Genomic DNA, 26,182 nt, shown 5'->3' with positions numbered 1-26,182 from the left:
GAGAGCCAGAGCTTGCGCTGCAAGGGACACATTAAAAGATACTCAAAAGGATAAGCCAAGATCAATGGATGCCAGCACAATAAGAGTTCAATGAGAGATTTATTTTATTTACATAAGCATGGCAGTGTAGGATGGAAGAAAAAAATACATTCACATGGTACCTTGCACATCTATGGTGTTTCAAAGTACTACACAGCCAGTTCTATAATTTCAGTCATTATCTTCCCCTCCCATACAGAATTTGTTTGATGCATTAAGACTGCTACCGGAGTCAAAAATGTTGTGCCCTGGTTTGTCTGTGCAAATATTCCTTCTTGGATTCAATCAGGTTGATGCATGGTCATTAAAATCACCTTTTTTTTTAAAGTGAGGAAAGCTCTCTGAAATAGCCTAGCAAGCCAGTACGAAAAGCTACAAGAGTAAAATAGGTTGGTACTACCAAGCATCGACCTAGACAATGACAAAGGCACATCAAGTCCAGTCAATATTGCAACGTTCTACTCACTGGTAACTTATACTAAAATTGGAAGAGAGATCCGACAGACTATCCCAGTAACAGTGTGGCCCAGTAACAGCGTAACATTGTCTCTAGGTTACAAATTGTTGTATGTCCTTGTCTCCACCATCAGGACCAACCCACCAGACGTGATGACAATGATGCATAGTTGAGAGGGATTGGCCCGGAGAGCCCTGAACATTGAATGTGCCGAGTGTGGACTTCAACATCCATTGTCCAGAGGTACGGTCGCACCAGTGCTGACCGAGCTGGACAAGTCCTGAAGAACATATCTGCCAGACTGAACCTGCAGCAAGTGATGAGAGAACAACCTCCATCTCCAACAAGAGAAAATCTAACTATCACCTTTCATGTTCAATCGCGGAATCCCCCACTATTAACATACTGGGGGTTACCTCTGACGAGAAACTAAACTCGACTAGCCATAGTGAAACTCCGACAGTGTGACACCACCTAGGGCAAAAGAGCCTGCTTGATTGGCACCCCACGCACAAACATTCACACTAATGATGCACAGTGGTGCAAGATGCATTTTAGGAATTCACCAAAGCTCCTTAGGCAACACCTTCAAAATCCAGGGCCTCTACCATCTAGAAGGACAAGGTCAATAGACATTTGGGAACACCACCACCTGCAAGTTTCCTTCTAAGCCACCCACCATCCTGACTTGGAAATACCTCACCATTCCTTCACTGTTGCTGGTTCAAAATCCTGGAACTCCCATACTAAGCATTGTGGGTATATCTACCACATGGACTGCAGTGGTTCATGATGGCAGCTCAACGCCACATTCTGAAGGGCAATTAGGGATGGGCAATTAGGCCTAGCCAACAATACCCACATGCCAGGTGAATTAACAAGGGAAAAACGTACATGACCTCGTCTTCACCAAGCTTTCTGGCACAGATACGTCAGTCCATGACATTATTGGTAGGAGTGACGACCGAACAGTAATTGTGGAGCTGAAGTGTTATCTTCACAATGAGGACACATTGTGTTGTGGGAATTATCACATTTTTAAAAATGAGATTCACAACAGATCAGAACATAGCATCCCTCACGTGCTATGGATCAACTTTAGCAGCAAAATTGTATGCCATAACCATGTGGTCTGGCATATCCATCACTTTGCCATTACCAACAAGCCAGGGGGTAAACCATGGTTCAATTGAGTGTAGAAAAGCAGCACCAGACATACCAGATCAAAGCTGTCACCTCAAGTTGTGAATGATGCTAGACAATTAAACAACTAACAAGAGGAGGAGGCTCCATGAACATCCTCAATGTCAAATAATGGTGGAGCCCAGCATGGGAGTACAAAAGGAAAGGCTGAAGCATTTGCAATTACTTTTAGTCAGAGGTGCCAAGATGGATGATCCTTGTCGGCCTCCTACCAAGTTCTCCAGCATCACAGATGCCAGTCTTCAGCCATTTTAATTCACTCTATATGATCAAGAAATGGTTGAGAGCACTGGATACAGCAAAGGCGATAGAACAGGCCCGTGGGAACGTTACTCTCTCCAAATCAGCATAGTAGTACAGTGGCTAGCGCTGCGGCTTCACAGTGCCAGGGTCCCAGGTTCAACTCCCCACTGGGCCACTGAATGTGCGGAGTCTGCACATTCTCCCTGTTTCTGCGTGGGTTTCCTCCGGGTGCTCCGGTTACCTCCCACAGTCCAAAGATGTGCAGGTTAGGTGGATTGGCCATGATAAATTGCCCTCAGTATCCAAAAAGGTTTGGAGGGGTTATTGGGTAAGTGGGTTGCTGCAGACTCGATGGACCAAATGGCTGCCTTCTGCACTGTATGTTCTATATCACACACCACCCTGACTTAGAAATATATTGCCATTTCTTCAATGTTGGTCAAAATTCTCGTATTCGCTCCCTAACAGTACTGTGGGAATACCTTCACTACATGGAGCATCAGTTCATGAAGATGACGCACCACCACCTTCTGAAGAGGAGCAACTAGGAATGGGCAACAAATGGTGGCCGAGCCATCAACACCTGCATCCTGTGAAACAAAAAAAAACAGTACTGAAGGGATTAATTATTCCTCCGCTGTCTGTCTGCCCATTATTTATAGTTCCATATCCCAATATCACAAACTACTGACCAAAGTCAATCTAACAACAGCAATTCATCGGCCAAATTATTATTTTACTCAAGAGATATGGACATTGTTGGATTCCATTACCCATGCAGATGTTCATACCTTCATCAATCTCATCCACAATAACCAAGTCTCTAACAGGCTCAAGGAAAGAAAAAAAGGGGAAGACCAGCAAGAGAGAAAAACCTTTTTCTGCTTCTACTAATTTTCTCTCTCTCTCCTGAAGACATGAATTAACACCAAGCTCTAGTGCCCAAAACCTCTGGTGTCCTAGATTACGTTTTCCAAATGACAATGATATCAAGAAGCATTTTTTTGTATTTATTAAAATTTAGATTACCCAATTATTTTTTCCAATTAAGGAGCAATTTAGCGTGGCCAATCCACCTACTCTGCACATTTTTGGGTTGTGGGGGCGAAACCCACGCAAACACGGGGAGAATGTGCAAACTCCACACGGACAGTGACCCAGAGCCGGGATCGAATCTAGGACCTCAGCGCCGTGAGGCAGCTGTGCTAACCACTAGGCCACCGTGCTGCCCCGATACCATGAAGCATGATAATGGATTACTATTATACTGTTCACCACAGAAGGAATCATAGATCAATCCACTCTGCTCCAGAAATACAAATGTACTTTGTGATCCAGAATAGGATCAGTGTTTGATTCTCCTCTCTCCGGCCTACTGACATCAGTTGCAACAGGTTAACGGCAGAGACCAAAACTGACCAATATCAAAAATAAATCAGACGTGTAACCTAAAGTGCATTTACCCACAGGGAGATTTAACGGATATCTTACTGAATGCACATAATTTTGAACAATACCGTTAATGTAACAAATTCACTTTTACAGATACAATGCAAAAAGGTCATTGCTACCTTTAACAGTTAACTCTTAAACTGAACGTTATTGAGTGGATCTAAATTGGCAGAAGTATTGTCACTGCAAATATTTGTTGGGGGAGCTGAACAGGTCGCAGAGCTTGACAGGTCGCAGTGAAGAGGAAAATGCATCTGATATAATGGCTAACAGGACAATCCCCTCGATTCACTTCAACTTTCATATCTTTTACTTACCAGCAGACGAGGCCAGCAGTCACAGCCGTCCACATGACACAGCACGAATGTGGCCTCTTGATTTCCTCATCATCAGTTCGCTTGCAGCAGCAGAGGCATAACAAGTAAATGAAAATGAAAATCAAGTTGAGGGCCAAGCCAACGGCAGCAATTGCAGCTAAAAACATCAGTGCCTGAGGAAATACAAAGAAAGACAACACTTTAAACAAAATGGTTATGAGAGATTTGTTTACTTCATGGCAATGTCTTCAATTATTAGTAAATGCAAAGGTTCTTCATTATTCAAATTTTTAGACTCCCAGATTAGTGACAGGACAAAGATTACTCCGCTCACTGGTGTTAGCAGTCAATATGTACTCTACTTGTGATGGACCATTTAAACCAATCTGGCATTCATCACTTCATTTTATGGCTGGCACAATTATAAATTATTGCTCTCACATTAATACCAATTGAGGGAATTCACCAAGATGATAGTTTTGGAAAGTCAGAAGCGTGCCAAGGACTTTATGAAGAAAGTGCCTTTTAAAGCGATTTACTACAAGCACGTAAGGGCTGAACTTTGTGACTGACAATTAATTTCACCTGCCAGTGTGTTCCACTTCACAGTAACCTCCTTCCTGGATACTTAAACCCTCAGAACTGCTCATGATTTTGAAGATTAATTTCACAGAATATAATGTGTTTCATTTTGATTGCCGAAACCAGTGGTCAATACAAATAAAATATAGTCATAAATGGGTAGGAGATAAATCGGTGAGGGGGTTGCCTGCAAAAGAGATAAATGGATAGGTTCAGCAACTGAACAAGAAAGTGGCAGATGAATTACAATGTAGATACATAGATACATAGATACATAGAACAGTACAGCACAGAACAGGCCCTTCGGCCCTCAATGTTGTGCCGAGCCATGATCACCCTACACAAACCCACGTATCCACCCTATACCCGTAACCCAACAACCTCCCCCTTAACCTTACTTTTATTAGGACACTACGGGCAATTTAGCATAGCCAATCCACCTAACCCGCACATCTTTGGACTGTGGGAGGAAACCGGAGCACCCGGAGGAAACCCACGCACACAGGGGGAGGACGTGCAGACTCCACACAGACAGTGACCCAGCCGGGAATCGAACCTGGGACCCTGGAGCTGTGAAGCATTTATGCTAACCACCATGCTACCCTGCTGCCTGAAATGTGAAGCAATTCACTTTGGAAAACAGTGCATTTTTTAAAAAACATGGTGAGAAACTATAAAATGGTGTTCAGAAGTGTTTTGATGCCCTTGCGCATAAAACACAATACGTTAACATGCCAGTACAGCAAGCAATTAGGAAGGATAGATGGTGTGTTGGCCTTTGGTCCCCAGCAAGGGGGCTGGGGTTGAAGAGAAGTCCTGCTGCACTTGTACAAAGCTTTGATGAGACCGCACCTGAAATACTGGGCACAGTTTTGGTCTCCATCCTAAAGGAAGGATATACCTGCCTTGGAGGCACGCAGTGAAGGTTCATCAGATTGATTCCCGGCGTGAAAAAAAAACAAAGATGAGGATTCACTGCTTAAAATACTAAACTTAGACCCTCATTTCTTAATTGCACCCCAGGAGGGGAACATTCATTTCATGGTGACCAGTTCAACCCCCTTCATCATTAAAACACCTCAGTCACATCACAACATAACCCTTCATTTTCCAAGAATACAACTCAAAGTATTCATGTTATCTCATCGTGACTCAATCCTTTCAATCGGCAAATCATTGCACTTTGTATCAATTGGTGTTGTTAATCTGAAAGGGGGGGGGGGGGTTGGGAGGGGGTAAGAGAGTGAAAGGACGAAATAGGCTGCCTAACATCGAACACCCTATTTAAATATAGTGATCGGTATAACTGAAGCAGAGTTTAGTCACTTTTTAAACATTTAAAGCTGCTTGAAACGAAGCCCAAGTCCTTATTTGCCTTTTCCACCAACTTTTAATGGTTTATGTAGCTGCATCCCTAAATCACCTGCCTTAATGCTCGCCACTTCAATTATATGTCTACTGGCTATTGTAATGTCGAAAACATGGGTGTGATTTTGGACATGCATCCGAGATGTCCACAAAGGGAATATATCAATATTACAGTGCATCTTTTCCATTGTTCACCTTACCCATACAAAGAGACTAGATGACTAATCCAGTGGTGAGGGACTGTTGAGGTTAGATTCTTATATCATGCTGTACAATTTAATGATTAAGTTTTCTTGGAAGACGCTTTGTTATGTCTCTGCATTTGTTTATTTGGCTGTTTTGTGCATGTTGCGCCTTAACATTGTTGTTTATCATACTTTTATACAATAATACTCACTTGCTTACTACATGCACCAAACAAGCTGAAGGTAGAAACCCCGAGAAGAAATTCCTGTCACACCCAAGATTTAGATGAGCAACACGACTCCATAAAGCCCAGCAAAACTGGAGGCACTTATGTCACTGCCAAATAAGCAACAATTAGAGAATAGGAAAACTATACTGACGTATCAGAGACTATTATTTTTCCCCACCATCTACTTCACACAAGTGGCCGTCTCTGACATACACCATTCCTTTTGACGACTATGACTTAGAAACAAATCTCTAGAAGAGGGGAAGCTCTTTCCTGTGCACATGATTCTAACAGGACAGCTTTTATGCTATTAAATCATTTCAAGCCACTGACCCCTATCAGACCAGCCAATATGCAGTCCACAAATGTATCACACAAGTGATGCATGCTGTGTGCCCAAGGGGGTGACTCATCAGTTTGCCAATGGAGGGGGATGGGGAGGGGCTGTAGCAATCATTAAAGACTTTTCATTAAATTCAAGATAAATATGCACAAACAGGACTATACTACTCCAAGATACTTAAGTATATAAACCCCTAAACACACACACAGTTTATGTAGGAGGTATCCCTTGTTCCAAAATAGATCTACAATCTTTGAACTCCTTAAGACTTCCTCCCCCTGTCCCCTAACAACATTCAATCTAAATAGATCTACAAGCTAAATCCAGTTTATAATTACCAAACAATACACGGCTGATGGTCAAGTCTGGGAAATATCTTTTCCTGGTCCAGCAATATGTAAACTCCCTTTACACTGCCTTGGCTCTAAGACTTAAAGGCTGTTAATGAAAAACTTGGCCTCCAGGCTGGCCTCCCTTGCTTCGGAGGGTCCTAAAAATTATACCTTTATTCCCCTTTGATTCGGTCTTCTGTTTATTTGGCTATCTACCCCCCTCAAATCCCAAAATTAGAATGTATATGCCTCACTGATAACATAGAACATACAGTGCAGAAGGAGGCCATTCGGCCCATCGAGTCTGTACCGACCCACTTAAGCCCTCACTTCCACCCTATGCCCGTAACCCAAAACCCCTCCCAACTTCCTTGGACACTGAGGGCAATTTAGCATGGCCAATCCACCTAGCCTGCACATCTTTGGACTGTGGGAGGACACCGGAGCACCCGGAGGAAACCCACACAGACACGGGGAGACTCCGCACAGACAGTGACCCAGCGGGGAATCGAACCTGGGACCCTGGCGCTGCGAAGCCACAGTGATATCCACTTGTGCTACCGTGCTGCCAATCGCCTAGATAAGTTGTTTCTACTAACAGGGGATACACATCTGATGCTCTCTGTCAATCTCATTCCTCGGGAAGGCACCTCATCCTGCCTTTTGTAGGTTGGTTAGGCAGATTTCTACCTGTTGCTGGGTATATCACATCCTGTTATGTGTTGTGAAATTTGTACTACTGCTGTGGCGAGGAAAATCCATGACAGGCACAGTTGGTTCCAATTATTACTAACTTGGAATAGCCAGTGGTTCCAGTTTATCAGTCCATAAATGCTGCACAAGTGCTGTACATACTCCTCAAAACAATTCCCAAATGAGAGATCTGGATCTGTTAAAAAGACTCAAAGTGAGGATTTTACTATGCAGCAACAGTTGCTGAATGCCATAGAAACATGGAAAACAGTCGGCCACTTGGTGCTCCACAATTCAATATCATGGCTGAGCCGAAACTCAACACCATCTCCCCATACCCCTTAATGCCTTTAAGGGTCGAGAAATTATTTCCTTCTTAAATCCAACTGTTTTACACTCAAAACCTACTGGCTCTCTATGCAGAATAAACTTTTCACTGTTTATCTCCAGCATCCTCCGTTTATTCTGCATTCATTTTTTTAAAAACTCTATTCTATAAAATCAACAGCATACCCAATCAGAACAACAACTTTTGGACCATCTGAAATGAAATGAAATGAAAATCGCTTATTGTCACAAGTAGGCTTCAAATGAAGTTACTGTGAAAAGCCCCTAGTCGCCACATTCCAGCGCCTGTTCGGGGAGGCTGGTACAGGAATCAAACCGTGCTGCTGGCCTGCCTTGGTCTGCTTTCAAAGCCAGCGATTTAGCCCTGTGCTAAACAGCCTCTGCATCTAATTGTGTTACAGTTATTGTCTTAAAACTTGAAACCTTGTTGTGTGACCCTCCCGAGCAGTCACTGGAAATTCAAACATCTTTTTCAAACGTGTTGGTCCCTATGAGAATTGTAACATCGAGAATAGCGCAAGCAAGACATGAAAGAGGACAGGCTGAACATTGACACTGCTTCCTTCCAGCAAGAGAATAGGCTCGCCGAGAGCAGATTACTGAAGGAAAAACACATTCATCTGGCACGAGACGCTCAGAGCAAACGTGTGAGCAAGGGACAGACTTTGCAGAAAGGTACACACTACTCCCAATGATGGAACCCGCCCCCAATCAAGAACTAGAGGGCACAGATTTAAAACAATTGGCAAAAGGAGTACATGCTAAACTGATGAGAAAGACTTTTCACCCAGAGGGTGGTTGGAGTCTGGAACAAACTTCCCAAGAGGGTGGTGGAGGCAGCTTCAGTCAAAGTACTGAATTCAAAAGGGAATTGGATTGCTACCTGAAAATAATGCATGTGCAAGGTTATGGGGATAAGGCAGGAATAGGTAGAATTACCAACACTTCACATTTTACCAATAAAGCATAAACGTACTGTCATGCTTTGTTCAGTTCTCACTGGTATTCAGTATTGATTTGCAGTACAGATCTTTCCATGTCTAAGAACGTTGTTCATTCACAACAACAAAGAATTTCCGTCTTGATTTGTGAATTAGGACACAGCATTGGGACTCAGATCAGTCTTAAACCAACGCAAACTGGATTTAAACAAAGACAAAAAGATTGGTCACAATAGTTCCAGGCTAAATGCAGGGGGGGGGGGGGGGGGGACACAGATTTGTGCACCATCAGCAGCATAAACAGTCTGACACTTGGTTGTCATATCCATTTGTTATCTACCACAGGAGAACTATAAAAACAAATCTTAAAAACACCCCACCCAGTCTCAAAGCCCAGCAGTGCCTGAAACTGCATCCTTTTGACTTGCTAACAACTCAGGGCAGCATTGGTACATTTATTTTTTTTTAAAGCATTTTTAATCAAAGTGTTTCACTTTAACAGAAGCACAGGAATGATGCAGCTCAACACAAAAATAAAGTACCCATCTGTACCCCTGCAGAAGCCAATCATGGATCTTAAACCCCACCAAAACAAAAATAGAAAAATGCAAAGAAAATAGGTGAGAACCCCAGTTCTAGAAGGATATTGAGGAGGTCAGAGATAATAATATCTCTAATAATAATCACAGCTCCACATAATCTCACTCTCGAGTTCAGTACAGAACGCTCATTATTTCACGTTTATGCAGAGAGGACCAGCAGCTATAAATCTGGATTATGGTCAGTGCAGTCAGCACTTCCCAACGCATTAAACAGGACAGGATAAAAAGAGCACTATCAGGAGCAAAAGGTCTCAGGATAAAAGAGGACCAAGATGCAACCAGAAGTCCGTATTCCTCTGGCACACACCCACCCCCACGGATGGAGAAGTCAACCACATGGGGGGGGGGGGCAACAGGATACCAACCCAAGGATATTCAAACACATCAAAACGCTCCGCCTCTCAGGAGTTCCTTAATAAGTGCTTTCAAGAAGGGACGTCCCAAGCATTTGGGGGCAAAAGGATATCAAACACAGCACTGGACCTGGCCTCGTCGAGCATACTCAGACAAAGGAGTCAATACCCCCAGGGCACCCCTTACATGCCAGGACGCACCACTCAGCCAGCCCTGCATCTCACTAACCAGACCCAGGGCAGTGTACCAACCCACAAACACCAGAAAAAATCACATTCGTCTCAACCGAGAAGAATTGTGAAGACACCCAGATATGGGTGGGGGAAGGGGTACCAATATATAAGACCACCTGGAGGAGGGCACCCAAAGCTTACCCCCAAACCAAAGAAGAGCTCTGACAAGACAGAGACACAGCATACACTCTCGCTTCAACAAATCAAACAGGGATAAACCGGCCACACCAGGGCATTCGCCATGACTCATTTCCCCGACAACAATAGCCCCCAAAATGACAAAAACACCTTAAGGATCAGACGGTACCCAGTTCTCTCCAAGACACACAGGCCTTCAAAGGAGATAAGTACGGATTCTCAAAATGCAACACCAGAAAATAAACAACAAAACAAAAAAGAGGTAAATGAAACCCCAAAACTATTAGCTGTAAGTGGGGGATATCCTCAATCCAAGTGAGGACTAATAACACCAACCACCCACCCATCACCTCACCGTGGCTCCACTCATCTTCGCTATAAATGAGATATTGGGTGGCTAAAATACACTCCTTTCTCATTTGCGCGAGGATTACAGCACATTTTTAAAAAAGGATAAGAATATGCACAAACCACATATATCACTTTTAACCCTCACCCATGTGCTTACACATCGTACACCTTGGCAGGAGAAAAGGCAACACCATGAAATCAACACCACAATCAGAAGGGCGCAAAGTCCAGAATTAATGATAAAGTGCAGGTTAAGAACACCATCTATGTAGTTTGGCAGGGCTGTGGCCATTCCAGGATTGTCAAACAGTACTCAGAATCTCTCAGAAGTTCCATTGAACAAAATATCTTCAGCTCCGCCACATTATCACCCTGACACCCAGGCCGGGGCGCATGCACGCGCGGGGAGGGGGGGGGGGGCTCTCAACATGCCCAGCCATCTCCAAACACCTCACAACAAGGCAAGACAGCCTATGAGCAGAGGTCAGGGCCAGCCCTTGATCCCAGGCCTCGAAGAGCAGATCAATGTGCTCCGTCAAACCTTCTCTCAAAAACACTTTGCAGTTCAAAGTGAGCACCGTAATTGAGCAGCACAGAACCAAGATCATCCAAGTTATCATTCACAATGGGCTGATGCATGTCGCACTGCCGAGGCGCAGGGCCACTCACCAGCATAACCCACACTGCAAGCTGGACCCCATCTGCAGTGGTTAGCACAGTTGCTTCACAGGATCCCAGGTTCCATACCCGCTTGGGTCACTGTCTGTGTGGAGTCTGCACGTTCGTGTCTGCGTGGGTTTCCTCCGGGTGCTCCGGTTTCCTCCCACAAGTCCCGAAAGAAGTGTTTATTAGGTGAAGTGGACATTCTGAATTCTCCCTCAGTGTACCCAAACAGATGCCGGAGCGTGGCGACTAGGGGCTTCACACAGTAACTTCATTGCAGTGTTAATGGAAGCCTACTTGTGACAATAATAAAGATTATTATCTCTGACCTCCTCAATCAAACGAGGATTCTCACTGATTGAACTTGGCTCTTTACCACCCAACCCCAACCAGGATCATCCAGGGACATAAGACATATATCCCAAAAAGAAATTATGGAATGCACAGTACAAAAAATAAAGAATTAAAAAAGAGGTGTGGAGCCAGAGTTCACAAAAACAGAGCCACCCCTGCACTCATCACGAGACCCCCCCCCCCCCCCCATTGGCACTTAATTTTGAAAGTGGACATTGCTAAATATTCTACACCATTATTTCAATGTTATTTTACAAAGTCACAGCTCGACTGTTACAATTTTGTTACAATACAATCTTGAAAGCAGATTCTATATATTAAATGCTCTACAAGCCGATAAACAAAGTTTATTGCACTCAAAGTAAATTGACTTGACTACCATGTAAAAATAATCACATTTCATTGCACTTGGTAAAACTTTCAAGACTGTTCAACAAGAATCATCTCCATTAGTTGACACCGTCATTTCTCGGAAGTTTGAATGCCTTGAAGATTTACGTCTTGCATGCTCCCAAGATACTGATGGAAGCAAAGTGATCACTTCCTTTCAGTTGCTGCCCTCACCATCCGGTACCAGCATTATAACCACAGTAACAGAGTTCAATTTCCATTTTTCACCTCATACTGAAGGAATTCTTTTCTTAAATTTGGGGGGGGGGGGGGGGGAACGATAAAGGGATTAAAAAAATAAGGAGCCCTCCAATTTGAGGGAGCTGAGCAAGATCGTTTCAAACCCTGATGTATTTTGCCCATCTTTGAATACACAATATCTCTGGTGCCATCTGTCCAAAACTTCTCCATTGCATATCATTCCATACTTCCATATAATGTCATGACTTTCTACTTAATTCGCTGTGTGGAATAGTAGTCCCCCGTTATACCGCGCTCCGCAATACCGCGGTTCGCGATATACCGCGGGGGGGCTTATGGACCCCAACTGTCAGTTGTGTCAATTTCAGCGGCCGGCTCACTTTGATCCGGAGAGGGAAGCTGCTCTCTCACTGAAACAATCAGCCGGCCGCTGAAATTGACACTGCCCGCTGCTCTCTCCCTCCAATCCAACTTTTAAGTTTTAATGTTTCTGATTGGAGGGAGAGAGCAGCCGGCAGTGTCAATTTCAGCGGCCGGCTGATTGTTTCAGTGAGAGAGCAGCTTCCCTCTCCGGCCGCTGAAATTGACACTGTTTTAATTAGATCCACGATGGGGGTTTTAAATTTATTTAAAAAGCTATGCTAGCGCTTCCCATTGTGAGTCTACGGGGGTCTGACCTCTCCCCCCGCCCCCCGTAGACTCACAAGGGGAAGCGCTAGCATAGATTTTTAAATAAATTTAAAACCCCCATCGTGGATATCCGCGGCTCGGATGCAACGCGGGTGGCTGTCTTGGACCCCAACACCCGCGTTATAAAGGGGGACTACTGTAGTACAAAGAGAGCAAGCAAGGAAAACAATGCTCTTGCCCCATCCAAGGACTCTGAGCTCCATTGGTGCACGTATTTACTTTGTTATATAACGTTGAGAAATCAAGGAGGAAGGCCATTCCTCCCATTGAATGTCATCCCTCAACCCATGGACCACAACTGCTTCTCCATTTCAACACATCACCTACATTTATTGGCAATTAAATTTTTCCCCTGCAAGATTTAATCTTGGTAAGAAGTCTTACAACACCAGGTTAAAGTCCAACAGGTTTGTTTCAAACACGAGCTTTCGGAGCGCAGCTCCTTCCTCAGGTGAATGGAGAGGTATGTTCCAGAAACATTTATATAGACAAAGTCAGAGATGCTGGACAATGCTTGGAATGCGAGCATTTGCAGGTAATCAAATCATTACAGATCCAGGGAGAGGGATAATCACAGGTTAAAGAGGTGTGAATTGTCTCAAGCCAGAACAGTTGGTGGGATTTTGCAAGTCCAGGCCAGATGGTGGGGGGTGGATGGAATACGACATGAATCCAAGATCCCTGTTGAGGCCGCACTCATGCGTGCGGAACTTAGCTATAAGTTTTTGCTCGGCAATTCTGCGTTGTCGCGTGTCCTGAAGGCCGCCTTGGAGAACGCTTACCCGGAGATCAGAGGCTGAATGCCCTTGACTGCTGAAGTGTTCCCCGACTGGAAGGGAACATTCCTGCCTGGTGATTGTCGCACGATGCCCGTTTTTTCTTTGTCGCAGTGTCTGCATGGTCTCGCCAATGTACCACGCTTCGGGACATCCTATTCTGCAGCGTAAGAGGAAGACTACATTGGTCGAGTCGCACGAATATGTGCTGCGTACCTGGTGGGTGGTGTTACCACGTGTAATGGTGGTGTTGGACTTTAACCTGGTGTTGTAAGACTTCTTACTGTGCTCACCCCAGTCCAACGCCGGCATCTCCACATCAGATTTAATCTTGGTATCAACATAGGAAAGAAAATCCGGTAGGAAAAACACTGGACCGCAGAGAGGCAAGTAAGGGCAGAGATGCAGATAGGTAAATTCAGATAGAGAGAGAGAGAAGTACTTTTGGTTTATATTTTGAATATTAACTGCCAAAAAAAACAAACCAAGGACTTGAAAAGACAAGCATCAACTCTTTTGCACATTTCATGGACACCACGATCACTGGGCTCACCATCAAGTACTGACTTTACGCCAACATAGGCTCAAAAATAATCAGTAACTGATGTTTACTGTTGTAACTCCAGTCACTCGCTTGCCACATTGATGTTGGTACAATAAAAATGGTTGGGAGATGACGCACAGACGAACAGTTATGACCTTGCTTTCAATAAGAAATGCCTTCCTTGGCGAGTGATATCTGACAGTGTTTGGCTCAGTTTCAACAGGTCTACTGTGCATAACGCATTGGTGTTCATGTTCCATAACCAAACAGGAAGTAACGACTGGTGTGTGGTGCAGGATTTAGAACGAACCCTCAGAGCAATAATGATGATCCAGACCATCTGGGGTCCAAATTGCAGAGCCTGCCAAAAACAGGAGAAGAGTTGCGCACTCATCATCACCATGATGTTAATAGCACACAGCATCTAACGTGATGCTCGCACATCTGGATTGGATGCAATATATTTCAGGAGGCTTTCCACCTCACATCCAGGGAGAGAAGTCTTTCTTTTCTTCTTTAAATAATGTTTTATTGACATTTGTATTTAAAAACAGAAATTTGCAGACAAGAACAATACAAAAACAGGTAATAGAAGTTGACAATGAAACCAACGAAACATGTCACCATGGCCGTGACTGAGGTCCCAGTACTATTTTACACATTGTATGTGTTTGTTTCTACAGTATTGTGAAGGGTTCGGCCTGGGGCTCCTACAGCTTAGCGGTAGCAGTTGCATCCAGATTTGTCCTTGCATTCATATACGTTGCTGGGACCCCCTACCCTCGCTGCCGTTTTGCTGTTTTGGAGGGGAGTGGGAGAAAGACAATGTCCCGTTTTCCCCCTGGAGTTTGAAGGAGGGTGGGTAGGTCCATTTTCCCGGTTTAGCCCGCATGGATGGTTCTCCTCCCCGCTCCTTCGTCACTATTTGCGAGCTCCCTTCAATCCAGGTGATGTTGCCTGCCCTCTCTTTCTACCATCCCCCCATCACTGTGGCCTCCTCCTCTGCTATACTCCCGTACACCAACCTGCTCGCTTTGGGCCTGTGGGCGCAATCTACCTCCAGAGGCTTGGTGAAGCCCTCCTCGCCAACCAGCTTCCTGAGCCTCGCCACTACGTACTCCGTTGGGTTCGTCCCCTCCGTTCCTTTTCAGCAGCCCCACGATTCACAAGTCCTGTCGACACAATCTGCTCTCCTGGTCGTCGACTTTTTCTCTTAGCCCTTTCTTTTTTTAAAATATTTTTATTCCCCTCCTTCACGTTTTCACCCAAATTTACACCCACCAACAAAACAGTCAATGGTAACAAATGCAATGTCATTCCCCTGGCCAACAATTCCTTCTTCCCACCAACCCCCAAAACAACCCTCAACATTTTAAATACAGACATCAAAGAAAAGATTCAGGAATCCACCATCCACCCATACATGTCACCAACAACATACACAGTCCAACCTAACACTCCACCACCGCACCCTCCCCCCCCCCCCCCCCCAATGTTTGATTTCATCCAATTCTTGAAAGTGCATAATAAACAAAGCCTATAAATTGTAGAACCCTTCCATTCTTCCCCTCAACTCAAACTTCACCTTAAGAGTGTAAAAAACTCCAGCAGATCCCCCCCCGCCGCACCAGGACACAGGGTGGAAAAACTGACCTCCACCCCAACAGGATCCGCCTTCGCCCTTAGCCCTTTCTCATCAGGCTCACAACCTCGGCCTCGAGCACTGCCATCCATGGTCCACGGTGGCCTTCCCAAGGTCTGTTGCCGTTGTCTCCTGGGCCTCTAGCCTCTGCTCCATCTTGGCCATTGCTCCCCTCCTGAGGGGTCGGCACAGTTTCCACTGCTGTTATGACAGCTGGCAGGAGGTCTCTTCAATTCCTCCTGGTGTATAGAACATACACTGCAGAAGGAGACCATTCGGCCCATCGAGTCTGCACCGACCCACTTAAGCCCTCACTTCCACCCTATCCCCGGAACCCAATAACCCCTCCTAACCTTTTTGGACACTAAGGGCAATTTATCATGGCCAATCCACCTAATCTGCACGTCCTTTGACTGTGGGATGAAACCAGAACACCCGGAGGAAACCCACACAGACACGGGGGAACGTGCAGACTCCACACAGACAATGACCCAGCAGGGAATCGAACCTGGGACCCTGGCGCTGTGAAGCTACAGTGCTAATCACTTGTGGTACCGATGGAGCTCTTGAAGTGAGGAAGCCCATAAAGCTTTCCATCGGCGCCTGGGTCTGCGCTGGGAACTCTGTGGTGTCGACCCTTCCCTGGTTCTGTGCAACCACATTTGGCTGCCAGCTCTGTGGCTGAGGTTTCCCTCCCTCATCTTTGCTGCCTTTTCCGGCTGGGCGGCTGACTTTTCCCATTGTTCTCGTCCGTGCGGTAGCCGGGGGATTGTAGGTACATTTGGTGCCCGTTTGCTGAGATTAGAAGGCCATAGTCGAAGATTTTATGCGAGAGCTACCTTTTGTGCCACCACTCAGCTCATGGCCACCAGCGGACGTCAGGGGAGAAATCTTTCTAAACTATTGTGCTGCAAAAGAATCCAGGGATTTGGCCAGTTCTGGGGGAGAGGCTTTAAGGGAGGGAAATCAAACTGCTTTTGCTGATTACTACACCTACAGATTATTTGCATCTTGCTGGAGTGTATTATTTGGCACTGAATTGCAATGATTCATTCTCATGCATTTAATTGCCTTTGTGAAAAATATTGTACTGTGAACACATAATGCACTAATGATAAAACTTTATTCCCCAGCTCGGCTCATTCACAGTTTATTCCCGAGCAGCCTTCAACCCATCCCGGTTAATGAGCCAATTGCAAATGGGAGGAGAAAGGTCACAGTTCCAGATTAACCTTTTCAGGTTGCAGCTCCCCCTGGATTTTTGCTCCATCAAAGGCTCGCTGGATAAGCAGATTTTCAGAATCAAGGTTAAATAGGTCACGCAAAATGTGTACAACCAATTAACAACAAAGCCAGTTGTCATTAGTGATGTGTTAGGCAGGTTGGTTCGACATGGACTGCACTTGATGCAGTGTGATGAGAAACAGACCTCTGATACTGTAGAAGATCCAACACGATTTTATTCAACCATATAACTAATATACATGCTCAGCTGTGGGTCAACACTATACTGAACTGACTGGAGACCTAGTACTAGCCTGACCAGACTTACTAGCTACCGCATGGTGTTTGCACTGGCTAGCTCGTGGACTCCGACTGTCTCAGTGGCTGGGTCCAGAGAGAGCGGGAAACCTAGTGCCCTCTGGCTTTATAGTGGCAGTGTCCTGTCTGGTGATTGGCTGCACTGTGCTGTGTGCTTACTGGACATCCTGTGTGTCAATCACTGCCTGTCTGCACCTCATTATATACATGAGTGGATATTATGACAATCAGCAGACGGGGAGCTTTTTAGCTGTCCAGAAGCTCCACTGGAATCTTAAAAGGCCAGCAGGTTGTAGGCGTACTCAAGTACCAAAAAAATAAAAATTAGGTTCTTCAATAATCACCCCTATACTGCGAGGCTCCAAACCAGTTGCAGCTTAGAGCTCATATTTTACGTTGTTGCTAAGTAAGAAATTCAAAACCTTCAAAATATTCTACCTTCAAAATATTCTTCGGCAGTCTGGCACACTGAGGCAGGGTGGGAGGACAGTTATTTCCCATACGGAACTCGGGACACACTTAATCGGTTAAAATTAAATGTAATTACTTGGTCCACAGCCAGGATAAATCTGGTCCCCGGGTCATCTTTTTCCCCATTTTCATGCAGATGGACAATCACCCAGTGGGAAGGTTTAGAATTTGTGGCAATTAACTTGTAATCAAACGCTTTTCCAAACAAGATATTTTTGGGCACTCTGCTCAAACAAAAAACAGATTTTTAGCACAAACTAAATTTTGGATGTCAAAATTACTCAAGTCTCAAACAAAATCTAATCCCTGGGATTAGATCAAAGGTCCATGAGAGAAGCAAACGGTAACTCTCCACCCCTTATCCCCCAAAAGGGTAAAGAAATGTGGGTGCAAAGATACGCTAAGAAAACACAATATATCATATTATTTAGGCTAATGTTATTTAAACTGTACCAATAGCTTGAAGCTTTCTTTCCTCGCATTTTTCCCGTTTCCCTTTTATGCTATGTGAACACCTCTGGATGCTTGCTTCACATTTAATCTTCCAAGCCTGATCAGAATTCTCTGCTGCTCCTGGCAGCACTATTAACTTTACAAGATGATTTAAAATGAAGATTCCTGCATAACATGAATAAATTATTTCTATATTCATTAAAGCTTCTGGTGTAGTAAATGAAATGGGGAGTCAATTATACTCAAGTTGGCATCGGCATGTGTTTTTCAAATTAATAGAAACGGAATATACTTGCAACAGCTTTTTAATGCATACTTCATCACCAATGTGATTCATTTAGGCTTTATAGTGTTGTGACATATCAGTGTCAGTACGCAAAAGCTCTAAATGTCCTCAACAACAGGCAAATGCTGAAAAGGAAGAACTGTGTGGCCGGCTGCGGTCACCCTAGAGCAGGGGTGGGCAAACTTTTCCGTGCAAGGGCCACATTCAGAAATTCACAATTCACAAAGGGCCGCATAGTATATTAAGTAAAATAATTACTTCACCTGGTTATGATTCTGGGCGCCTCATATAGAACATAGAACAGTACAGCACAGAACAGGCCCTTCGGCCCTAGACGTTGTGCCGAGCAATGATCACCCTACTCAAGTCAACGTATCCACCCTATACCAGTAAGTAACCCAACAGCACCCCCCCATTAACCTTAAAAAAAAATTTAAAAAAAAAAAAAAAAAATTTAAAAAAAAAAAATTTTTTTTTTTTTTTTTTTTTAATGACTTGGTGGGCCGCAGAAATACCTTTGGCGGGCCGCATGCGGCCCGCGGGCCGTAGTTTGCCCACCCCTGCCCTAGAGGGTCTCGCAGAATTACAGCAACCTTTTAAAGCACCTCCATTAAAAAGCTTTGTAAATGAACATTTGGCAAAGTAAATGCATTTCGGTCAGGCAGGGTGAAACACAAGAACCTTTTTATTTTAGATTTACACTGGTCAAGCAATGATATTAAACTACAGATCCCACATTTGATGTGCTGCTGACCCATTTAGCTGAAGGAGATCCAAGCTTCAATACTTTGGCTGCAACCTTCACGTTGGCTGCAACCTCCTGGCCCTTCACTTTGGCTGCAACCTCCTGGCCCTTCACGTTGGCTGCAACCTCCTGGCCCTTCACGTTGGCTGCAACCTCCTGGCCCTTCACGGTGGCTGCAACCTCCTGGCCCTTCACGCCGGCTGCAACCTCCTGGCCCTTCACGCCGGCTGCAACCTCCTGTGCCCTTCACGCCGGCTGCAACCTCCTGGCCCTTCACGTTGGCTGCAACCTCCTGGCCCTTCACGGTGGCTGCAACCTGCTGGCCCTTCACGCTGGCTGCAACCTCCTGGCCCTTCACGGTGGCTGCAACCTCCTGGCCCTTCACGGTGGCTGCAACCTCCTGGCCCTTCACGGTGGCTGCAACCTCCTGGCCCTTCACGGTGGCTGCAACCTCCTGGCCCTTCACGGTGGCTGCAACCTCCTGGCCCTTCACGGTGGCTGCAACCTCCTGGCCCTTCACGGTGGCTGCAACCTCCTGGCCCTTCACGGTGGCTGCAACCTCCTGGCCCTTCACGGTGGCTGCAACCTCCTGGCCCTTCACGGTGGCTGCAACCTCCTGGCCCTTCACGGTGGCTGCAACCTCCTGGCCCTTCACGTTGGCTGCAACCTCCTGGCCCTTCACGGTGGCTGCAACCTCCTGGCCCTTCACGGTGGCTGCAACCTCCTGGCCCTTCACGGTGGCTGCGACGTCCTGGCCCTTCACGGTGGCTGCGACCTCCTGGCCCTTCACGGTGGCTGCAACGCCCTGGCCCTTCACGGTGGCTGCGACCTCCTGGCCCTTCACGGTGGCTGCGACCTCCTGGCCCTTCACGGTGGCTGCGACCTCCTGGCCCTTCACGGTGGCTGCGACCTCCTGGTCCTTCACGGTGGCTGCGACCTCCTGGCCCTTCACGGTGGCTGCGACCTCCTGGCCCTTCACGGTGGCTGCGACCTCCTGGCCCTTCACGGTGGCTGCGACCTCCTGGCCCTTCACGGTGGCTGCGACCTCCTGGCCCTTCACGGTGGCTGCGACCTCCTGGCCCTTCACTTTGGCTGCGACTTCCTGGCCCTTCACTTTGGCTGCAACCTCCTGGCCCTTCACGCTGGCTGCAACCTCCTGGCCCTACACGCTGGCTGCAACCTCCTGGCCCTTCACGCTGGCTGCAACCTCCTGGCCCTTCACGCTGGCTGCAACCTCCTGGCCCTTCACTTTGGCTGCAACCTCCTGGCCCTTCACTTTGGCTGCAACCTCCTGGCCCTTCACTTTGGCTGCAACCTCCTGGCCCTTCACGTTGGCTGCAACCTCCTGGCCCTTCACGTTGGCTGCAACCTCCTGGCCCTTCACGTTGGCTGCAACCTCCTGGCCCTTCACGCTGGCTGCAACCTCCTGGCCCTTCACGTTGGCTGCAACCTCCTGGCCCTTCACGTTGGCTGCAACCTCCTGGCCCTTCACGTTGGCTGCAACCTCCTGGCCCTTCACGTTGGCTGCAACCTCCTGGCCCTTCACGTTGGCTGCAACCTCCTGGCCCTTCACGTTGGCTGCAACCTCCTGGCCCTTCACGTTGGCTGCAACCTCCTGGCCCTTCACGTTGGCTGCAACCTCCTGGCCCTTCACGTTGGCTGCAACCTCCTGGCCCTTCACGTTGGCTGCAACCTCCTGGCCCTCCACGTTGGCTGCAACCTCCTGGCCCTCCACGTTGGCTGCAACCTCCTGGCCCTTCACGTTGGCTGCAACCTCCTGGCCCTTCACGTTGGCTGCAACCTCCTGGCCCTTCACGTTGGCTGCAACCTCCTGGCCCTTCACGTTGGCTGCAACCTCCTGGCCCTTCACGTTGGCTGCAACCTCCTGGCCCTTCACGTTGGCTTCAACCTCCTGGCCCTTCACGTTGGCTGCAACCTCCTGGCCCTTCACGTTGGCTGCAACCTCCTGGCCCTTCACGTTGGCTGCAACCTCCTGGCCCTTCACGTTGGCTGCAACCTCCTGGCCCTTCACGTTGGCTGCAACCTCCTGGCCCTTCACGTTGGCTGCAACCTCCTGGCCCTTCACGTTGGCTGCAACCTCCTGGCCCTTCACGTTGGCTGCAACCTCCTGGCCCTTCACGTTGGCTGCAACCTCCTGGCCCTTCACGTTGGCTGCAACCTCCTGGCCCTTCACGTTGGCTGCAACCTCCTGGCCCTTCACGTTGGCTGCAACCTCCTGGCCCTTCACGTTGGCTGCAACCTCCTGGCCCTTCACGTTGGCTGCAACCTCCTGGCCCTTCACGTTGGCTGCAACCTCCTGGCCCTTCACGTTGGCTGCAACCTCCTGGCCCTTCACGTTGGCTGCAACCTCCTGGCCCTTCACGTTGGCTGCAACCTCCTGGCCCTTCACGTTGGCTGCAACCTCCTGGCCCTTCACGTTGGCTGCAACCTCCTGGCCCTTCACGTTGGCTGCAACCTCCTGGCCCTTCACGTTGGCTGCAACCTCCTGGCCCTTCACGTTGGCTGCAACCTCCTGGCCCTTCACGTTGGCTGCAACCTCCTGGCCCTTCACGTTGGCTGCAACCTCCTGGCCCTTCACGTTGGCTGCAACCTCCTGGCCCTTCACGTTGGCTGCAACCTCCTGGCCCTTCACGTTGGCTGCAACCTCCTGGCCCTTCACGTTGGCTGCAACCTCCTGGCCCTTCACGTTGGCTGCAACCTCCTGGCCCTTCACGTTGGCTGCAACCTCCTGGCCCTTCACGTTGGCTGCAACCTCCTGGCCCTTCACGTTGGCTGCAACCTCCTGGCCCTTCACGTTGGCTGCAACCTCCTGGCCCTTCACGTTGGCTGCAACCTCCTGGCCCTTCACGTTGGCTGCAACCTCCTGGCCCTTCACGTTGGCTGCAACCTCCTGGCCCTTCACGTTGGCTGCAACCTCCTGGCCCTTCACGTTGGCTGCAACCTCCTGGCCCTTCACGTTGGCTGCAACCTCCTGGCCCTTCACGTTGGCTGCAACCTCCTGGCCCTTCACGTTGGCTGCAACCTCCTGGCCCTTCACGTTGGCTGCAACCTCCTGGCCCTTCACGTTGGCTGCAACCTCCTGGCCCTTCACGTTGGCTGCAACCTCCTGGCCCTTCACGTTGGCTGCAACCTCCTGGCCCTTCACGTTGGCTGCAACCTCCTGGCCCTTCACGTTGGCTGCAACCTCCTGGCCCTTCACGTTGGCTGCAACCTCCTGGCCCTTCACGTTGGCTGCAACCTCCTGGCCCTTCACGTTGGCTGCAACCTCCTGGCCCTTCACGTTGGCTGCAACCTCCTGGCCCTTCACGTTGGCTGCAACCTCCTGGCCCTTCACGTTGGCTGCAACCTCCTGGCCCTTCACGTTGGCTGCAACCTCCTGGCCCTTCACGTTGGCTGCAACCTCCTGGCCCTTCACGTTGGCTGCAACCTCCTGGCCCTTCACGTTGGCTGCAACCTCCTGGCCCTTCACGTTGGCTGCAACCTCCTGGCCCTTCACGTTGGCTGCAACCTCCTGGCCCTTCACGTTGGCTGCAACCTCCTGGCCCTTCACGTTGGCTGCAACCTCCTGGCCCTTCACGTTGGCTGCAACCTCCTGGCCCTTCACGTTGGCTGCAACCTCCTGGCCCTTCACGTTGGCTGCAACCTCCTGGCCCTTCACGTTGGCTGCAACCTCCTGGCCCTTCACGTTGGCTGCAACCTCCTGGCCCTTCACGTTGGCTGCAACCTCCTGGCCCTTCACGTTGGCTGCAACCTCCTGGCCCTTCACGTTGGCTGCAACCTCCTGGCCCTTCACTTTGGCGAGATCTTCCGATCCCACCGACGCGAATGGAGATTTCAGCACCTCACCAGCTTGGGTGTTGAAAATTCCAGCCCTTGACTGTGTTGTTGTTGTTATCACCCAGAGCGGAAATAATTACCTCTCATCTTCCAGAGTTCAAAATCAAGAAACAAGGGAGTGTTCCCCTCTACTGCTGTGTAACCAGAAAGAGTACAGGGTGATGGCCCCTTGTTGAATCAACTATTTCCATAACTGGAACAAATCTAGACGATTCAGACCATGACTCCCAAGGCTAAACAGAATTTACTGCAGTCACATTTAGCCGTGAGAAATTTTTTTCTAATTAATTCATGGGATGTGGGCTTTTTTGGCAAGGCCAGCATTTATTGCCCAACTATAATTGCCCTTAAGATGATGGTCAGCTGTCTTCTTGAACCACTGCAGTCCCTTCAAAGAACAAAGAACAAAGAAAATTACAGCACAGGAACAGGCCCTTTGGCCCTCCCAGCCTGCGCCGATCCAGATCCTTTATCTAAACCTGTCTCCTATTTTCCAAGGTCTACTTCCCTCTGTTCCCGCCCGTTCGTATACCTGTCTAGATGCCTCTTAAATGTTCAGTGAAAGTACACCCACAGGGCAGTTAGGGAGGCACTTCCAGGATTTTCACCCAGTGGCAGTGGGGGGGGGGGGGGGGGGGGGGGGGGAGGGGGGGGGGGAGAAGGGGGGGGGGAAAGAGGGGGGGAAAGGGGGGGAGGGGGAGGGGGGGAAAGGGGGGGAGGGGGGGGAGGAGGGGGGGGTTGTTGGGTTACGGGTATAGGGTGGATACGTGGGTTTGAGTAGGGTGATCATTGCTCGGCACAACATCGAGGCCGAAGGGCCTGTTCTGTGCTGTACTGTTCTATGTTCTATAAGTTATAGCTACTCATTCTTCCACCCATGTTAGATTGCCCTTCCTAATTCCCCAGTCCTCTGGATGTTGAAGAAGTCCTGCCATCAGATTATCTTCAGTCAGAGAGAGCATCTTCTACTTTTGTCAGTTGGCTACCAGTGATTGGGGACTCCTGTTTGGGGTTTTTTTCCCCCCGGGGTGCAGCTTTTATGTCTCAGCCAGCCAGACCTCTCAATTCTCCTCCACTAACCAGCTACTTCCCCCCTTGATCAAAGGCATTGATTCAATTACAATGAGAAGGCCATCCCTCACACATATGCATAAAAGTGTGGTTATATTATCATGGACTGCATCAGAGCTACCTGATCAACGTATGCATTCACACAAACAATGCAGAACAGCAACACAGTGCAGCAACAAACAGCAGAAACTTAGCTGATTTATATTTTCCCCTTCTGTTGCCTCGGGTACCAAGGGTGACTGCAGCCTGGAGCAAGGTCTATTAAAATTGTACATCTACTCCATCTTGGGCAGCACAGTGGTTAGCAACTGGTTCAATCCCAGCTTTGGGTGACTGATTTTGTGAAGTTTGCATATTTCCCCAGTGTCTGCGTGGGTTTCCTCCCGCAGTCCGAAGATGTGGGGGTTAGGTGGTTTGGCCGTGCCAAGTTTCCCCTCTAGCGCCCAAAGATGTGCAGGTTACAGGGATAAGGCGGGGAAGTGAGCCAAGGTAGGGTGCTCTTTCAGAGGGTCAGTGCAGACTCGATGGGCTGAATGACCTCCTGTTGCACTGTGGGGATTCCATGGAAAAGGATGGGCTCATCACCTTGGGAGAGGCAAGAGGCGGTCTGCAGCCAATTAATCTGACTTTCAAACTCAGAAAACGCGTGGCCTCAATTCAGGAAACAAAGTTCATATCTGGAAAAAAAAATCCTTTTGAGAACATGATGATTTAAATTCATATGATTTATCCCCAAAAGTCTAGATATGCTCACTGTTTTCACTAAAAACCTCAAAAGACTAGACATCAATATTTCTTTTGATCAATGCCTTACCCAAAAAACATGTGCAATACGAGTGCTTTATAAATAATGCAGTATCTAAAGAGCAATGCACAGAGTCACGAGGGACTGCAGAAAGAGCAATTAAATTTTTTAGACAGCATTTCAGTTCAGTTTGTAAGTTGAATCCTGATTCAAAGGCAATCTATGCCAGGCAGAACACACAGCATTTTGACACCATGCAAACCGTATTTATGTAACACTGGACTAATAGACTCATAATTTCAAACCCAGTCAGCAATGAGACCTGGGTGTCCCTCTACACCAGTCACTGAAGGTAAGCATGCAGGTGCAGCAGGTCAGCAAATGGTATGCGGGCCTTCATTGCGAGAAGATTAAAGTACAGGAGCAGGGATGTCCTGCTGCAATTATACAGGGCCTTGGGTGAGGCCACACCTGGAATGTGGTGTGTAATTTTGGTCTCCTTATCTGAGGAAGGACATTCCAGCGATGGAGTGCAGCGAAGGTTTACCAGACTGATTCCTGGGGTGACAGTACTGTTTTTTAAGAGTAAAGAAAACGACAACACAAGAACAGGCCCTTCGGCCCTCCAAGTCTGTGCTGAGCATTGTGTACAATGTGGTTCTCCTGTTGTACGAGGCGAGATTGAATCAGTTAGGATTGTATTCGCATTCCCCGTGTCTGCGTGGGTTTCGCCTCCACAACCCAAAAATGTGCAGAGTTGGTGGATTGGCCACCCTAAATTGCCCCTTAATTGGAAAAAAAATTGTGTAATCTAAATTTATTTTTAAAAAAGGATTGTATTCGCTGGAGTTCAGAAGATGAAGGGGGAGATCTCATAGAAACTGTAAAATTCCAACAGGACTGACAGGGTAGATGTAGGAAGGATGTTCCCAATGGTGAGTGCGTCCAGAACCAGGGGTCACAGTCTGAGGATATGGGGTAGACCATTTAGGGCAGAGATGAGGGGAAATTTCTTCACCCAGAGAGTGGCGAGCTCATGTAATTTGTTCCCACAGGAAGTAGTAGAGTCCAAAACATTGTATGGTTTCAAGAAGCAGTTAGATGTAGTACTTCGGGCAAAGGGGAGCAAAGGATATGGGGGAAAGCAGGATTAGGCTTTTGAGTTGGATGATCAGCCATGATCATAATGAATGGCGGAGCGATCTTGAAGGGCCAAATGGCCTCTTCGTGCTCCTATTTTTTCTATGTTTCTCTGTCTCTTAAACACTAAGAAATACACAACTTGTCAATAATTTGCAACATCGTGCATAGCTGAGGTTGGTCTAAGACAGATGAAACAA

General features: G+C 47.6%; 1 protein-coding gene across 2 annotated transcripts in view; it reads right to left on the bottom strand.

The window, feature by feature from the left end:
- ttyh2 (tweety family member 2) overlaps window positions 1–26,182 on the bottom strand; it is a 162,614-nt gene that overhangs the window by 116,285 nt on the left and 20,147 nt on the right. The window contains exon 2 of one of the 2 annotated variants that reach the window (XM_038776652.1): window positions 3,712–3,884. The exons of the other annotated variant lie outside the window; for it this stretch is intronic. Within the exon in view, the coding sequence (XP_038632580.1) occupies window positions 3,712–3,884 (173 nt within the window). The remainder of the gene's footprint in view (window positions 1–3,711; window positions 3,885–26,182) is intronic. 2 annotated transcript variants of the gene reach the window in all.

Source organism: Scyliorhinus canicula, chromosome 18, assembly GCF_902713615.1.
Source record: "Scyliorhinus canicula chromosome 18, sScyCan1.1, whole genome shotgun sequence".
NCBI classification, from domain to species: domain Eukaryota; kingdom Metazoa; phylum Chordata; class Chondrichthyes; order Carcharhiniformes; family Scyliorhinidae; genus Scyliorhinus; species Scyliorhinus canicula.
Note: the sequence above shows the minus strand (reverse complement) of the source record. Positions and strands in the feature narration are given on the sequence as shown.